Source organism: Pseudopipra pipra, chromosome Z, assembly GCF_036250125.1.
Source record: "Pseudopipra pipra isolate bDixPip1 chromosome Z, bDixPip1.hap1, whole genome shotgun sequence".
NCBI lineage: Eukaryota > Metazoa > Chordata > Aves > Passeriformes > Pipridae > Pseudopipra > Pseudopipra pipra.
The window spans coordinates 16,920,012-16,938,658 of record NC_087581.1 but is presented as its reverse complement, the minus strand read 5'-3'; the positions used below and the strand labels follow the sequence as shown (position 1 = coordinate 16,938,658).

Sequence of the window (18,647 nt, the reverse complement as noted above, 5' to 3'; positions counted from 1 at the left end):
GAGTTACCGACAGAGCATTTTAAAAGCTGATTTTCTTCCTGTTGAAGCAGCAGGATAAGTTTTTGGTAATACCTAACTCACAATTCTGCTTATTTTTTCAGACATGGAGATGACTTGATTGTGACGCCGTTTGCTCAGGTAGGCACAATTTTGCTATATTTCTCACATGATCTTGTAATTTAAAGACTAAATGGCCAAACTAGTTGTTTTCTATCGTTATTATTGTATAAGATATGTTTGCTTGAAACGAGAAAAATGTCTAAACAGAAAGGCGTAAACTTCCCACTCTCGTTATCTACATCTCTCTTTCTTAAAGCTTTTTGATCATGTGAAAATTGAAGTGCAACAGCACAATAAACACCTTTGATCTCTTTTCAAATACTGTAACAGGCAGTCATAATGAAGACAAATCTCTGCTTTCTGTTATTCTATTACTTTTTATAATTACAATTTCTTCATTTGGTCATATTTTATGCATTAAATAAAATGTGATTTCTAGACATAAGTTTTACCTAGAATACTTATGTTCTTTTGCAAAACCATGTGTTTGGTTTTTCTATTCAGAGTCTGTTTTATAAAATATCACCTCAAAATTCTCTATAATTCAGATCAAGACTTCACAATTTTTCACAATAGAGCTGTCTTATCATGTATGAAAAGTTAATATTGATACTCCTTGAACTCATGATGATAGGTTTTACTCTGAAATAGATAGGAATGAAAATCAATTCAGTGTAATTACAAACTCATATGTGATTGAAGGTGAATGGAAGAAGAAAGGTTGAGTCACATAGCAGTCTCAAATAAGAATAAAATGTGCAACTTTAGTCTCAATATGCAGGTTGCTCTGGTCTAATAATAAGCTGTTAAAAGAATATTTATTTATTAGTTTATTAGATATTTAATTATATTGTAAGCAGATACAGTGTTTATAAAACTGGGAGCAAGTTCTTAATATGAATAATACCATCATCTTTTATTAGCAGAGAAAACATTAAGCAAGGGCATTTTATAAAAAATACTCTGAAGTCTCTCAAATATTAAATATACTTAAACAATAATGGAAGAAATTACAGAAAAAAATTTTAAAAAAAGTCAAACAACTTCTGGTTTTATTTCCTCGGGAAACAGAAAACCTAACTCTTAAGCACAGAAAGAAATATAAATTTTATGATGCTCAAGCAAACCAATAATATTTACTATCATTCCTGTTCATTGTAATCTGATTTTTGTTTACAAATTATGCCATGTAATTTCCCTAGAACACAGTTTTCCTAGGTTTTAGCTTCCCTAGAAAACAGCAAATAGTACACCTCATTTATGGATATCCTTTTCCTGGGGACAAAACACCCTTTCTTTTAAGGGCAGTTCTGTATTCTTGTTGGCATTAATGGATGTGGTTCAGCAAATAGAGCAAAAGCAGTTGAATGCTATGGCTACTTGCACCAAGGTACTGTAATTGATTAATTGTGAGCTTTTCCAGTGCAAAACCCTGTTAGCAGTGATTTAAGTCAACCTGGTTTTATTTCTGTGGAACAAGAGCAAAAGCACTTACACGGTGAATGATCATGTCACATTCCCTGACACAGGAGAAACTGAGATGCAGTTGAGAGAGTGTGCCTAATAGAGGGGAAGTGACATCTGATTAGACTCTTAGGAAAAACATCACCTTTATCTAAAAAGTATAGAATATGCAAAATCTCATCTCCGTGGGGCCTGCTGACAGACGAAGCACTGAGCATATCCCTCTGAGTTACATTAGCAGTGTTAGGACCTCACTCGGGACTTCAGAAATTGGATGCCATCTCCCAGTACAATGTCCACACATGTCCCAGTACATGTCCACATCATAAAAACTACCACTTTAATGTCTTCCTAAAGCAATATTTTAACATGTAAGTGCATTTTTTGTGTGCATCACAGTGTGAGGAACACATGTTCGAGTTATTTCAAACCATCTGTATTTTCTTCACTTGATCAGGAAGCTTATTTCATTTGATCATGAGCCACCTGGTGGTAATAATCCTAGTTTAGCATTTCAGTTTCTTTTCAGCATATCACCATGGTAATGCAGCTGCATTTTCTGTGTGGAGGCAGAGTGGCATACTGTGTCCCCCACATAGAAGCTGGTCCCAGGACGTGATAATTTACTATATTTACTAGAATGGAATTTTTTAAGTAAAAATTAAAAAAAAAAATTATCACAAGAATATTATCAGTTGCATTTCCCTATATTCCAATATACAGCAACTGCTGTAATTTAATTATTCATAGAATTTCACTTTACAAAATAATTTGAGGGATTTGAAACTTAAGGAAAAAATCTGTAGGTTTTTAATTACCAAAAAAAAAAATTCAATATTTAAAATTTGTTTGCAACTGTTTATATATAACTTGATTTTGAAAATATTAATATTTACATAGAGATTAAGCCTAAAGCAGTTTGCACGTGATGGGTTGCTTTATGCCCACAAATGTAACTCTAGAAATACTAAGCACAAGTAGAACCTCCTTGGGCAGCATTAAACTGTCACACATGACAGCATTTAACTGTCACTTAAAGAAAATTGTAGTGGAAAATTGAAATATTATTTTATGCGCTTCTAAGATAATACACTTATAAATATTAATACCTTTATACAAGAAATCAAGTTGTTTAGATCCATTGTAGCCAATGACCAAACTTTTTGTTTTCACTTATACATTTATTGCAGTGTATGTGGGGATGGCTTGTACTTGCGGAAACTGTCAATATATGTGCATTTATAACCATAGAATCATAGAATTGTTTATGTTGGAAAGGATGTCCAGGATCATCAAGTCCAACCATTAACCTAAAACTGCCAGGTCCACCAAACCATGTCCCCTAGCACCACATCTACATGTTTTTTGAATGCTTCCAAGGATGGTGATTCCACCACTTCCCTGGGCAGCCTGTTCCAACGCAGACCAACCTTTCAGTGAATAAATTTTTCATAACATCCAATCTAAACTTACCTTGGTGGAACTTGAGGCCATTTCATCTCGGTCAACCTGCCATATGTCTGCTGGAAATTCCACACACATAAAGGAGGCAGTCTAGGATGTTCCTGGAGTGTGTGGAAAATAACTTCCTGTTGCAGCTGGTAAGTGAGCCTACCAGGGCGGTGCCTTGCTAGACCTGCTGTTTACAAACACAGAAGGGCTGGTAGGAGATGTGGTGGTCAGAGGCTGTCTGGGGCACAGTGACCATGACATAATAGAGTTTTCAATACTCAGTGAATAAAGGAGTGGTGTCAACAAAATCTCTACCCTGGACACTGGTTTGGGGAGTCCCTTGGGAATCAGCCCTTAAAAACAAAGAGGTCCAGGAAGACCGAACATACTTTAAGAAAGAATTCTTAAAGGCATAGGAGCAGACTGTCCCTTTGTCTCAAAAGACAAGTCGTCAGGGAAGACGATCGGCCTTGGCTGAGCAGGGAGATTTTGCAGGAACTCATGGAAAAAAAGAGGATGTCTCATCTTTGGAAAAAGGGAGAGGCAGCTCAGGAAGTGTTTAAGGATGTCATTAGTTCATTTAGAAAGAAAATCAAAAAGGCAAAAGCTCAGTTAGAACTTATTCTGGCCACTTCTGCAAAGGATAATAAAAAGTGCTTTTATAAATACATTAATAACAAAAGGAGGGTCAAGGAAAACCTCCATTCTTTATTGTATGTGATGGAGAATATTGTCACCGAAGATGAGGTACTTAAATGACACCTTTGCCTCAGTCTTCAATGGTAAGACAAGTGATCCTCAGGGCAACTGGCCCCCTGAGAAGGTGGACGGGGACAGGGAACAGAGTAGACCCTCTGTAATCCAGGAGGAAGCAGTTAGTGACCTGCTGTGCTACTGAGACACTCACAAGTGGGATCAAATGGGATCCATCATAGGGTGATGAGGGAGCTGGCAGAAGAGCTCGCCAAGCCACTCTCCATCATTTATCATCAGTCCTTGCTGAGCAGAGAGGTCTCAGATGGGTGGAGGGTGGTCAATGTGACGGCCATCCAAAAGAAGAGTTGGAAGGAGGATCCAGGGAACTTATCATCCTGATGTTGGTGTCTGGAAAGGTTATGGAGTAGATTATTGAGTACCATCATGTGCCATGTACAGGACAACCAGGAGATCAGACCCAGCTGTAAGGGTTTAGGAAAGGCAGGTCCTGCCTGACAATCTCCTTTGATGACCAGGTGACCCACCTAGTGGATGGAAGGAAGGGCTGTGGATGTTGTCTACCTTGATTTCAGCAAAGCCTTTGACACCCAGCAGCATTCTCTTGGAAAAGCTGGCATCGCATGGCTTGGACAGGTGCACTCTCCCCTGGTTTAAGGACTGTTGGAATGGCTGGGCCCAGAGAGTGATGGTGAATAGAGGTACATTCAGTTGGCAGCCGGTCACTAGTGGTGTCCCCCAGGGATCAGTGTTGGGCCTAGTTCTATTCAATATCTTTACTGATGATTTGGGTGAAGGGATCAAGTCTACCCTTAGTAAATTCACAGATGACACCAAGTTGGGTGGGAGTATTTATTTGCTGAAGGGCAGGAAGGCTCTGCAGAGGCATCTGGATGGGCTGGATCAATGGACCAAGGCCAATGGTATGAGGTTCAACAAGGCCAAGTGCTGGGTTCTACATTTGGGTCAGAACAACCCCAGGTAGCACTGCAAGCTGGGGGCAGAGTGTCTGGAAAGTAAAAGCAAAAAAGGACCTGAGGGTACTGGTAAACATGAGCCGATAGTGTGCCCAGGTGGCCAAGAAAGCGAATGGCATCCTGATTTTTGCCCTATACTGGCACTGGTGAGGCCATACCTTGAGTACTGTGTCCAGTTCTGGGCCGCTCAATATAGGAAGGATATTGAGGTGCTGGAGGAGGTCCAGAGAAGGGCAAGGGAGCTGGTGAAGGGCCTGGAGCACAAGTCCTATGAGGAGAGGCTGAGGGAGCTGGGGTTATTTATCCTGGAGAAGAGGAGGCTCAGGGGTGACCTTATCACTCTCTACAACTACCTGAAAGGAGGTTGTGGCCGGGGGTGTTGGCCTCTTTTCCCATGCAACTAGCGATGGATGAGAGGACATAGTCTTAAGCTGCACCAGAGGAGGCTTAGGTTGGACATTAGGAGGAATTTCTTCGTGGAAAGGGTGATTAGACATTGGAATGGACTGCCCAGGGAAGTGGTGCAGTCACTGTCCTTTCAGGTGTTTAAGAGAAGACTGGACATGGCAATTAGTTGCATGCTCTAGTTGACAAGGTGGTGGACTTGATGATCTCAAAGGTCTTTTCCAACCTAATTAATTTTGTGAGTCTGTGATTCTGTGATCTTGTTCTATCACTTGTTACCTGGGAGAAAAGACTGACTTGCACCTGTCTACAACTCCTTTCAGATAGTTGTAGAGAGTGATAATTTTTTAATGTCACTGTTCCCTGGGAATGCAAATCTGATGGCATATATTTTTATTCCTTGCTGAATGTAAAATATGTAACTGTGCCTCCTTTTCGCCAGACTAAACAACTCCAGCTTCCTCAGCCTCTCCTTGTAAGACTTGTGTTCCATTAATGCTAAAAGCATCTAGGATGCTGGGCAGGTACCAGACATTTCACTCTTGGACCTGAAGAATAAAGAGGACATACAAAACAACAGTCAAGACTCTGCTTTCTGAAAAAAGGACAGATTCATATTATTTCAGACACTAGAAAATTCTGGTTATGTGAATAGTGGTGTACACATAAAGAGACACCCTTGCAGCCTGTCTGGGACCTGAGCATGGGTCCAGCAAGCCTCGTTAGCCTCCACTCATAACTGGCCTTGAGCAACCTTGCAGCTCTGACCACTTCTTTTCTCGGCACCCCTGCTGTGTAATGTCCTGTTATTTCAGATCCAAAACATACCTAAGCTAGCTTCATGTTTTCAGATGGCAACTTGTCTAGGCTACTAACCTGTCTGAAACTGTGCTCTGTGCAGCAGGTACAGAGCCATTCATTGCCATTCAGAACAAGCATATCTGAGAAGCATGGCTATACCTGAGGTCACTCTCTGAGGAGTCACTTCATTACCTTAATGATGTGCTTCCAATTCTCAGTGCACCTGCATATGCAGCCAGTTTGAGTCCAACAGGGTTTATTGAGTAGGAACTTGAAGCCAGGAAAACTGACTATATTTTTTCATGCCCTGGAACAGCTCTGGAAGCCACATAGATACCTTTCTCTGAAAATACTAGGACACACAAACCATCTCAGCACCCTGACACATGTAAATTGAACCCAGGCAGATTGACAAAAGAGAAGTAAAAATGGATGGCAGTCACTAAAATGAGCCTCTTAATAGGCCAAACTTCTTCTTTATGCTTTCCTTTTCCTTCTACCTTCAACTCATACTTTCCTTTTACAATATTTTCATGCTTCAGTACTTTTTCACTGTATTTGAAGTATTTGGTTTTGGATCTCTGAACTCCAAGATCATCTTTCACCTGCTCAGTTCATGCCTGATTTCCATCTGTCTACATGCAACATCTAAATACAATATTTTTTAATGTCACTGTTCCCTGGGAATGCAAATCTGATGGCATATATTTTATTCCTTGCTGAATGTAGAATATGTAACTGTGCCTCCTGATCTTTGGAAAGAAAAACATAATGAAATTAATACCATCGAGTTAGACAAATGTATTTTTATTATCTTATCTCATTTGGTAATTACTTACAATAGCTTGAACACTGCTAGTTATTATTAACTTCTGAATATTTTCTGTTACAGGCTTTCATTAATTTATTCTTTTCCGTCTCCCGTCTCCTTCCTATCTCCTATATAAATTTAAGGTGCTATGAAAAGAGGGTTGTGTCCTCCTCAAATCAGACCTCTAAAACCCAAATTCCCATTCCTGCTTTCATTATCCCTCTGGTGAGTTTACCAGCCCAGTCTGGGCTGGGAAACAAAAATGGGCAACTTCTGCAGACACACCAGTGGTTAGTGTGTCTGCTTCCTCCCAGTTCCAGCCTGGTTCCAAAGAACTCATGGTTCCTATCTGACATCAACTGAACTAGCTCTCTCTTGTTAGAGAGGTTCATCTTATTATGCTTATGTGGTACAAAATTTATTGCATTTATCCATCTGCCTTCAGAAGAGAGTGCCTGTGCCACTTATAACAAGAAGACACTCCTCTACTGCATCTACTATATGATATCTTGCATGAAATTAAGTCCAGAAAGGAAGTAGTTTTTCTTTTCCCAATGTGTAAAGTTTGTAAGAACCTGCAGCCATTTTCCCTCTTCTGAGGTGATACCTTCCACTTTTTCTGGTGTTCTGCACTAAGTCCCCAAATCAACTGTGCATCTTAAAGGAGACACATATATTTTCCTGGCAGTCTAGACAATCTTATTCCCTTTGGAGTTTGTGGGGACTGAATGGCAAATGGAAGATTCTCTAATTATTTCTTATGCATGAAGTATGAGGCTTGAAAGGGCTAAGATCTTCCAAACTCAAACACTTTCATGATAATTTTAAAGAAATAAGTAGTATTCTAAGTGAAAAACTTTCCTCCTTCTCAAGTAAGCTTGCCTTTATCAAACAATGAGTTGTTTATGGGGAAAAAAAAGAAATAAACTATGCTCTCCTATTACAGACATGTTATTGTTAAATAATGGTCAAAGGCTGCAGACTAACCAACCCTGGAAACCTTTTACAGTTGTTTTGCAATGCCCTTTCCTTTTTCGTTCAGCACAGTGGAGCAGAGATAAATCAGTCTCACTTGTGCAGACATTTATACTGAAATCACTTTGTCTGTTCCAGGTGCTGGCCAGCCTGCGTACTGTACGGAATAACTTTGCTGCATTAACCAATTTACAAGATCGGGCACCCAGCAAGTGAGTGTCATTTTTTGGCCACTGAAATTTTTGCAGTGATACTTTTTAATGTAAACTGAAAATGACGATTAGATGTTACAGATTTCAGCCTGTGCCACTGAACCTGCATAAAACGTGCATGAGTAATAGTTTATTAATCCCTTGAAGACGTTGTTCTTGGTAGCTGAGACAACAGCCCCCTTCTAACTGATCTTGTCCTCACATAAACTTGGAGTGGTTTTGTGCAACTATATGATTTTCAATAAATTGGTCATATGTCAAAGATCATTCAAAGATGATTCAGGCACAGTCTGAGTCTTGCAAATGATCCCGAGTAAGCAGACAGCTGCAGTCAGTGAGAGCTGCTTGCATGATCTGAACCTAGAACTCTGCCTAACTCATCCAAGATAGTGACATCCCACTCATGCAGAGTAGTTCATAATTATAAATGAGGCATTATAAATATGATCTTTCTCCAATCATGTTACAGCATCACAGTGAACATTAATGTTACCTACACTGGCAAATTTTGTAGTGCAGTCATTTCTCTCACCCAACATGTGCATCTCTAGAGCTTAGAAGTAATTAGCATTCCAAAGACAGTTGCCTACCATTGCATATGCAATGCTGCCAGAGGGTATTTCCATGTCTCTTTGTTGGAATATGCAGACCTTACGTGTTCCCTGCTTTCACTCATCCATAACTCACTTCCCTATGCAGCTGTGTCAGTCCAATATCTTATAGCGTTCTTCAATGGGCAAAACATTCCACTGAACTGTTTGCCTTAAAGCTTATTGTGAAACGTAGATGCAAAATAATGTGTGAAATGTACAGAGAAAAAATAATAGAGTGAAAAATAATTAAAAGAAAAATTTCAAGTCAGAGAACATGGGAAGCACAAGACTTGTTAGAATAATGCTAACTATGTATATAAATCATATTTTAAACTAGGTAGAAGCTCTATGTACGATTCAGCAGGCTTTTAATAAACTTCTAAGTTCCTAAAATATTCCTATCTTAGAGTTCCCAATATGCAGAGAGGTTTCAGAGAGGTCAGTTAGGAATTCTCTTCTACACCAGAAAGAAATATCTGCTGTAAATGAACTTTGGCAATGCCAGCGTAGTCCATTCCAAAATAATTTCCCAAGGTTTTTTTTCCCAATATTTTATTTCCCAATATTTTCTATTATATTGTTCAAGGATTTAGTCATCTGTGAGTTTATCAGGCTTAGACCTTTTTTATTTTCTTTTCAATAGACGATCACCAATGTGTAACCAACCATCTATTAACAAAGCAACTATAACAGGTAAGAAGAATTTATTTATAAAACCATCTCACTGAACACTGCATTTTATAAAAATAACCTTATATTGTCTCCTTATATATCTCCTTATATCTGTTTTATTAAAGAGGTTTTGAGTCATGTCATGACTCAAATTGGTGACTTTTAGTGTTCTATCATATTTGCTTTTGATTTCTGTCTTATTAACCTGGTTTTAATTTAAGTTCTTTCCCAATTCTTTTTTCTTATATAGCAGTATGTGACTGTTTCATGATTACATTCATTAGTACCTTCTTGTAATGAAACCTAGTAGAAAAAACTGGTATGAGGAATGTATCGATCTTTCTTTTTGGGATATAGAGTTCTGTAGCTATAAAGGGGCAAAGTCTTTGCATTACAAGCACTTAGGCAATGAGAAGAAATTATCAAAACTGACTTTTCTGATTTAGGATGGTAAATTCTATTTCTCTAACATTTGTAGTTAAGACAAAAAAGTAATTTCCTTTTAAAAGACAGTATTATTTCTAAGGAAACATTAACTAGCACTGTAAATTATGTGAATACTTTGGAAAATTCTACCCTACAGCACTTTTGGTTATTTTTATGGCAACTTGGTCTTGGTCATCTTTATGGGAATACAGTTTATTTGACCCCATATTTTTTGCATCATGTTAGTTCACATGTTCTTATGCTTAGTAATTTTCCAGGTAGTTACTTTCCCTATCATGTTCTGTCAGAGTGAAAGAGCATTTGCTTTGCCTCTTGATGAAAGTATAAAGACAGTTACTAAACAGGCAAATTATCATTTAAACCAAAACCAGAAACATAATTTTCTATAATTTTTAAAATACCTTTTGCCTTTTTAATTATATGATAGCTTTGTAACTCAAGGAAGAAATGCTGCTTCAGAAATTTTGAGAAGAAGTGTGCCTTTATAACGTTCAATAGTTTCTGTCTTTAGGCTCTGAAATATGTTAAAATTGATGGTGTTTTTCAGCTAACCTCCCACAATATCCATATTTACCTCAAAAGAACACAATCGTGGCAGTTCTGTACAGCTTTATTCTCCTAGGAACTAATCATGCAACATGACCATTTGTGTATAGGGCTTAACAGGAAACAGAAAGTTAAGTCTTCAAATCTATAAAAAGGCATCCTTGTTTAAGAATGTTCTGCAATCACACTTAAATTCATGTAAATTAAATAAATAAATAGAAAGAAGATAGATATATATAAATAAATTATAATCACGATCCTTTGTTAATATATTCCTTTAAGAGGTAATTGGTTTCAAATTGCTCTCCATAAGCCATTACTTGAAAATACTTCATACTCGAAATAGGACTCGTTCTTTGGTATCAAGGGACTAACTTTAGAAAGCCCATTACACAGTAAAATTTGTGACAATAAATAAATACAATATCCACAAGAGCAGATGTGCATACATGTGAACACACAGAGGGCCTACCTTACATGCTCTCCCACAGTCACTTGCCTGAGGTCAGCTTCTTTTCTCCAGCAGGAGAAGCTGCTCAGACAGCAAGACCCAGGATAGTCTCTGTTGGAAGATGCTGTTGCTCTTTTTAAATTCTCCCTGATCTGAAGGTTTCCATTCAATTAATCCTTAGAGGATATTTATATATCATCCAAAATTTTAATGTTTAGAAGGAAGGTGGTACAGTAAGGGCTGCAATCAGAAAATGCTTCTTTGCCAATAAATTCAAAGGAAGCAAGAAAAGGCAAAGAATACTAAGGATAATTTAATCTAATTTAGTTTTTCTGATTTCTCAGAGATGCTGCTGGAATTGCTGTGCCCAAATTATGCATTGGACTGGATGAGCTGGGGCTTCTGTGCATTGGATATAAGTGGTTGAAATACTTTAATGATAAAGAAAAAATATTAAGCCAGTATAAAGTACGAAAATGGCTACAATTCATTCTGGAGACTGAGGCTGGATACTATTTTGCATGAATGGGTTTGTCTGCTCTTAATTACAGCCTGGTTTTGGTATTTCCATGGCAACAAAGTTCATGGCATAGGCACAGAAGTATGCATAGGTATGTCCTTGGGGCATACAAAATTCTAGTAAAACACCTTGCATTACAGCAGTATGTTAAGTATGAAGATATATTATAAACACTTTTCCTGCTATTCACAGAATATTTGAAAACCCTTTCAGATGCTACTAAGCTTTTTGAATGGGGAATGTTCAAAATGTAGCTTGTGCAGATCCTTCCTGCTGAGAAATCCTCCTGGTTGTGCTGTTTTCAGAGTTTGTGTCATGGAAAACCCAGAACAATACACTAGACAGGTAGAGCCTTATCACATCATCCAGACAGCTCAGCTAGCAATCTCACTGGGAACTGATCACCAGTGTAACAAACTAGGTAACAAACAGAGTCACTAAACTATATAAAACATAAACCAGAAAACAGACACTTAAGATGGAGATTTTATGTTGCTAAGCTTCCTGGAAGACATGTCTTTGGGAAGACTCTGTCTGAGGAAACGGATGATCAGAGGAGGGAACTACTGCAGAAGATATGGGGGAAACAACAAGAGAAAGATGAAAAAGAATTTGGTAAAGCTAAGTGACTAAAATAGTAAGAGCAAAATTCCTATTTTAAGAATTCACCCAGAGGCACAAATTTGTTGACAAAATACCTTAGCAAAAAATGAAGAAACTGTCAAATTGAGAAGTCAGGCAGCACAGGAATCATATGTTCAAATTCTTAGGAGCAACAGCAACCATGGTGGCCTTAAAATTTACAGTGATTTTTAATGTAAATATGTAGAAGTTGATGATCAAAATAAAATCTATTCAATATATCCACATGAATGCATTTTGTAGCTTTATTGATAGAAGCTAATGAATATCAATGACATACTTGAAATTCAGTATCAGCCAACTGTGCTATACCATACTGAGTACTCCTTTTGCAGACAGATTGGGGGTGAGATGGGAACTTTTTCTGTAACAACAGACCTTTTAGATTGTACTTTTCATACTTGCTTTAGACTCTAGGCTGTAAATATCTATTTTATCTATAGTCAGTATGAATAAGAGCACATGAAAACTTACTTCTGTTAGATGTCGTCTTCAAAGGGACATGAATTCCTCCCTAAAAGTGCCATCTCTCTCCCATGACTGAGACCAGCCTGGGATAACTCTGCTATACAGTACTTCCATGTTTGGTGTTCTGTACTTCCACTAGAAGAGAGGTTCCTCTCACTATGAATCATATTTTCCGGGCCGTGACCAAGAGGTCACTTCTGTTTCATTTCAAGTGGACATAATTCTCTTAATACAACTAGTGAAATATAAATGTTTTGTTTTCAAAAAAAATGAAACTATCTGTGACTCAAGGATTGAACTTGCAGGTTTTATACTACAATTCTGTCCTCTCATCCAGATCACACTTTCTGAGTTTGCCTTTGAGGAGATTGTGAGAGACAGTGTTGAAAGACTTGCTGAAGCTGAGTTAGAAAATATTCACTGCTCTCTTCTCATCCATTCAGGCAGTTGTTTCATTGTAGATGGCAATCGGGTTGGTCAAGCATGATTTACCTTTAGTCAATCCATGCTGACTACTCCTGATCACCTTCTTGTCACCCATGTGGCTAGATGGCTTCTAGAAGCAGTAGCTCCATCTTTTCCAGGGATTGAGGTGAGGCTGACTGGCTGGTAGTTCCCTCAGTCCTCCTTCTTACCCTGTTTGCAGATAGAGGTGATATTTGCTTTCTTCCCATCCTTAGGCACCTCTCCTGATTGCCATGACGTTTCAAAAGTGATCATGAGCAGCTTCACTGTGGTTTTCAACAGCACCCATCCTGTCAGGGCATATGGACTTGTGGATGTCAAATTTGCCTAGGTGTTCTCCAACCCAATCCTCCTTGGCCAAGAGAGGATTCTTTTACCCAGATCTCCTGGGTCAGAGATGCCTGAGGGCCAGTATTGTCAGTGAAGACTGATGCAAAGAAGGCATTCAGTAACTCTGTCTTCTCTGCATTGTCTGTTACCAGGGCCCCCCTCCATTTAGTACCAAAATAGTCTTTGTTTTCATTTTGTTATTGATGTATTTGAAAAAGTCATGTTTGGGATTCTGCCATAGCACAACAAGGAATAAAGTAAACATGAGAACAGGAGTGGACAAAAAAATCAAAACCATACCAAACCAACAAATAAACGAACAAGAAAACCGCAAACAAAACCAAAACCAAATGAAACAAAATGTCCAACAACAACAACAGCAACAACAAAAGCAACAACAAAAGTATTCCTATGGTAAACTGCAATGTCAAACCTTTTTGGCAGAGGTGATGTAAAATGCTCTGAAATCCTCATTCAAGTTTATTGATTGAAGGGTGCTTTCCTGAAGCACTGGAGAAACCTGACAACCTATTTTGAAAGAGGGATTTGTTTAATAAATTGGCCTTTGTTCTTTGTGTAGTATGCTGAGTGATATGTAAATGTTCTGTTCCTTGTACTTTTGCTTATACCCATACACCTATGGATATTTTGAATGCATTTAACTCACTTCAGTCAATTTTTTTTATTTCACTGTAAATAGCACAGACACATTCTCAAGTGTGAATGTGATTTGTAGCATTTTCACCTAATTCAGACGGTGGTAAATGCCATCTGTTATTTGAGAAGTTAGCACATATGTATCTGCAGACTCACAGCAGGTTAACATCACCAGTGGTTCAATTCAAAATTTGCAAGTGCTTATGAAATCACTGGCACACACATGCCAGTACACTTCAGTTTACTTCCTAGGGGACTTTTTGCAATACTCACATTTAGGACCAGAATTCTCACTAAGAGTCAGTTAAATGTGCCCTTTTAACTTCTCCGAATGCTTTTAAAATTCCCTTTCTTTGTAAATTGCATGAAGACATCAATATTCATTACAACTGTTTCCTCAAATGGACCCAAACATAACATTCTTTTGTTTAGTGTGGATTTTAATATGTGAAGAGTAGTAGAACAAGAGAGAAGAATTGACAAACTGGATAAAACTATATTCATGTTAACGAAGTCCTGAAAATGTGGTTTTTTTGGAAGATACTCACAGCACATATACATGTTAAGTGCTGCTTGTCACTGTCAGTCAGATAAATAAGTATGTATCATTTATTACTTCTATCCAATTCAATTCCTTCCTGGATGAAAAACTGAATATAAGCTAACAATGTGTGCTTACAGCCAGTCACAAAAAGCTAATCGCACCCACTCTGCATCAGAAAAGTATGTCCAGCAGATCATGTTTTCATGGACCTCACCTGGGGCACTGCATCTAGATCTGGGGCCCCCAGCATAAGAAAGACTCATACCTTCTCGAGCCAGTCCAAAGAAGGACAGGAAGATGATCAGAGAGAGCTGGAGCACCTTTTCTGTGAAGAAAGGCTGAGACAGTTTTTCTGTATGGGGAACCAGAGGAGGCTCCAGAGGAGGTGACTACTGCAGCCTTCCAGTACTTAGAGGGGCCTATAAGAAAGCTAAAGAGGGACAATTTCCTATAGGAAAGCTGAAGAGGGACTATTTACAAGGGTGTGTAGTGATAGGACAAGGGGGAATGGCTTTAAGCTGAAGGAGGGCAGGTTTAAATTAGATATTAGGAAGAAATTCTTTACTGTGAGGGTGGTGAGGCACTGTGGGGTGGAACAGGTTGCTCACAGAAGCTTTAGATGCTCCATCCCTGGAAGTGTTCCAGGCTAGGTTGCATGAAGGTCGGAGCAACCTGGTCTAGTGGAAAATGTCGGATCTAGATGATCTTTAAAGTCTCTTCCAACTCAAACCATTTAATGTTTCTATGAATTCTAATAGTAGATAAAAAAGCCCCAGATTTATATTTTGGAGTCCAGAGCATACACAGATTTAGCTTCCATTGAAATCCCTCCAGCTGGTCCATGTAGTTCAGTAGCCAATTAGGAATGCAGATGTCCCTTGTTTTAGCTAGTTTCAGCGATTTCATTTTTGCAAAATAAGCTCACAATTTGCTAACAAATGTATGGAATACAGGATTGACAATCATCAGTTTTAGTGGAGTTGAACCAATTCTAGAGGAGTTGAACGAATTCCCCATCATTACAGTACAAAACACTTTAAGTAACCTGTATATTTTTTTCTTAAACAATGAATAATATTTTGCAGATTTGGAAAACAGCGACATTTACATCATCTACTCCTTTCAGTTAATCATTAAAGCCGTTATCTAGAACATGATAACTAAACAGAGGGTTATCTCATTTATAGCTTTGTTAGCCACAATAAAAACAAAATCATATAGCTTTGTGAGATACAGGACACAAATTACATTCAGACTGAAATTCATTCATACATCTCCTGACCATAGTAAGCAAGGTACACAGCTGACAGGTAAGGAATTGGAGAGACAGGAGTCTGCTCCCCCACCAGTCTTTCACAGTCACTTTGTCACCTTTGGGGATGAACTACCAGCTTTATCCCTTGCACATGCAGAGTTTGTGAGCATTTGATATTAATAAATGGAGGCTGTATTTGCTTACATTCAGAAAAAAAATAGCTCTCTGTGTCACAGTTGATGTAGCACTTTCATGTGCTATAATAAAAAAAATATCTCCTCAAAATGGGTAATTTAAAAACATAACTGTAGGTGCTGTGTGATTGCACTTAGGATGATCTGCTCCATAACCTTGCCAGGCACTGAGGTCAGGCTGACAGGCCTGTAGTTTCCCGGCTCCTCCTTCCAGCCCTTTTTGTGAATGGGCATGACATTCGCCAACTTCCAATCATCTGGAACCTCCCCAGTGAGCCAGGACTGTTGGTAGATGATGGGGAGTGGCTTGAGGAGCTCTTCTGCCAGCTCCCTCATCACCCTTGGGTGGATCCCATTTGGTCTCCTTGTGAGGATCCAAGTGGCTCAGCAGGTTGCTAACTGTTTCCTCCTGGATTACAGGGGGGCTATTCAGTTTCTTATCTCTGTCTACAAGCTCCAGAAGCCAACTGTCCTGAGGACAACCTGTCCTACTGCTGAAAACTGAGGTAAAGAAGGTATTAAATACCTCAGCCTTTTCCTCATCTTAGATAACTATATTCCTGCCCATGTCAAATAAAGATTGGAGGTTTTCCTTGCCCCTCCTTTTGCTATTGATGTATCTGTAGAAGGACTTTTTGTTATCCTTCACAGAAGTGGCAAGATTAAGTTCAAGTTGTGCCTTCATCTCTCTAATTTTCTTACTACATGACCTAACTATATTCCTAAACTCTTCCTGAGTAGCCAGCCCTATTTTCCATAATCAGTAGGCTCTCTTTTTTCCCCTAATTTCCTTCAAAATTTCCAAAACTTTTCTAACTGAAAGACTTCAAATTAAATCTATATGTAGTGCTCATTTAGGCTCAGTGGGTTTGTTAAACCTTACTTGAGGCAGAACAGCAGTAAGAAGACTGACAAGGTTTTGAACCACATAAGCTGTTTATGTATCATCTCACATTCAAGGAAGTGAATAAAATCAGGGTACAAAATAGCTCTGTATTTGAATACTGCCCTTCCACGCTGATACCTGATAGACAAATGTACAAGCTTTCATAAAATAACAAGTTAAACAGAGAAGTACAGTCATAGTTTACAACATTCCTGACAAGGATGTCTATGTAATTGAAGCTAACCACCCATGAATCAAAAATTAGAAAATAACAGTAGTTGTTTTCAAGTGTGTAAACAACAACACTTGGCTCTTATGTATGACTTTAAATTTTTCAAGTTTGTTTCAGTAGAAATGTGTGGCGTTATCAAAGTGGATAGAGACTAGAATGCATCATAGGGCTGACCTCTACTTATCTTCACCCAGCATTTCAGGTTACTTTTCCTTCAGACTGCAATGTAGTACAGCCTTGATTGACTCATACATTTTGGAGTTAGAATAGGGATTAATTTAAAAATAAAACAAGGGGCATAGTCAATCTCCACATCAATAATCTGATATGCAACCCAACATAGATCTTTGTTTCTTACATTTAAACTGGTCTTATATTTTGCTGCATCAGTAGAAGTCCTTATATCATCATTTGACCCAAACTGCCTATTTCACTGGTGAGACAGAGAGGGTGACAAGCTTCATGTGCTTCTTGTCCTTTCAGCCTGTGTCACAGGCACTGGTAATTGAGAATTGTACATGAACCCGCGCTGTACTTACTGAGTGTGCTAGTTTAAAGGTAAACTGGCAGGGGAAATGAAGCCAACTCAAAAGAGAGATTATAAATCAGAATAACAATTTAATAAAATAATACAATAAATACGACTATACAGACAAACAATTGGTTTTAACCCACAAAACCCAAATGTATAACCCAGCACCCTGGGGCATGAACAGAGTGGTGTTTGTTGGACCCCCTGAGTCCAAAATAAAAAGAGAGGGAAAAACCTGTTGGTGAGAGTGCTGTTGCAGTCTGGTCAAGGGTGGTGACTGCAGTCCGGTCGAGAGTGGTGGCTGCAGTCTGGTTGAAAAGTGGTGGTTGCAGTCTGGTTGAGTGGTGGTCACAGTCCTCTGGATCCCACAAGTGGTTAAAAAAGTCCCAAGGCTCCAAGATTATACAGATCCTCCGTTTCAGGCAGGAATGCCCAGTACCTCCCTCAGGGCGGGGAGTTCCACAATGGGTGTGAGGACAGGAACATCCTCCTATCTCACAGTCCTCTTAACACCCAGTTTATAGCCTGAGGAGTCAGGCTCTATGTGCAGAGGGTGTAAATGGTCTATTGATACCAGTTTCTGGGAAATGGCATGGAAGGCTATAGAATACACAGTTTTGGGTTACACCCATCCAGTGATGAACTGGTACCAGCTGTTCTAACTAGGAAATTGAGTGATAACAACAGCAGAACAACTGAAAAGAATGAAAGGTGGTTTGGTTTGTACGACCAACTTGAGAAGAATCAGCAAAAATAGGACTCTTGCCTGTGTCGTTTTTCTCATTCCTGTTACAAATGGGATGATGAATATAGAGAATAAAACTGGGCAGATGTGGCTTCAGGTATGACCATTGGATGTATGTTGGAGTGCACCTTCATTTCACACTTCATTCAGCTTCTGACTTTTCTGATCAGGGAAACATTATCCTCTGTCCAATTGAAAAGACGGATTTGAAAGTAGATCTCTCTTCCATTAACAGATTATTGAGAAATTGACCTATTCAAGCCTATTCACTTTCCTGAGTATCCATTTAAAAATTAAGGGCTTCTGCATTGAGATTGGATCACCCACTGAAGTGCGTAAGTTCTGCTTTTATTATATGCAGGTTCCTGAGTAAGGAGCCCAAACACAGCAGTGGATCAGAGCAGCCAGCAGCCATGGTCAGGCAACCCTGGAGACAAGTTACAACAACAAAGCCTCCTTTTTCCTTGTTCTCTCTCTGACCTAATGTGTTTTGTACTACATTCTGCAAAGTGACTCATCTTTGGCTGAAAGGTGTAATTCCAGGTCTCCTGGTAGGAAAATCAATTTGTGACTTCTTTCTCAGGAACTAGGATTAAA

At 38.8% G+C, this 18,647-nt stretch overlaps 1 protein-coding gene across 8 annotated transcripts in view; it reads left to right on the top strand.

The window, feature by feature from the left end:
• PDE4D (phosphodiesterase 4D) overlaps nucleotides 1–18,647 on the top strand; it is a 603,821-nt gene that overhangs the window by 501,787 nt on the left and 83,387 nt on the right. For all 8 annotated transcript variants that reach the window (XM_064642015.1, XM_064642014.1, XM_064642016.1 and 5 more), the window contains 3 exons: nucleotides 102–138; nucleotides 7,798–7,871; nucleotides 9,108–9,157. In XM_064642015.1, coding sequence (XP_064498085.1) covers nucleotides 102–138; nucleotides 7,798–7,871; nucleotides 9,108–9,157 — 161 coding nt within the window. The remainder of the gene's footprint in view (nucleotides 1–101; nucleotides 139–7,797; nucleotides 7,872–9,107; nucleotides 9,158–18,647) is intronic.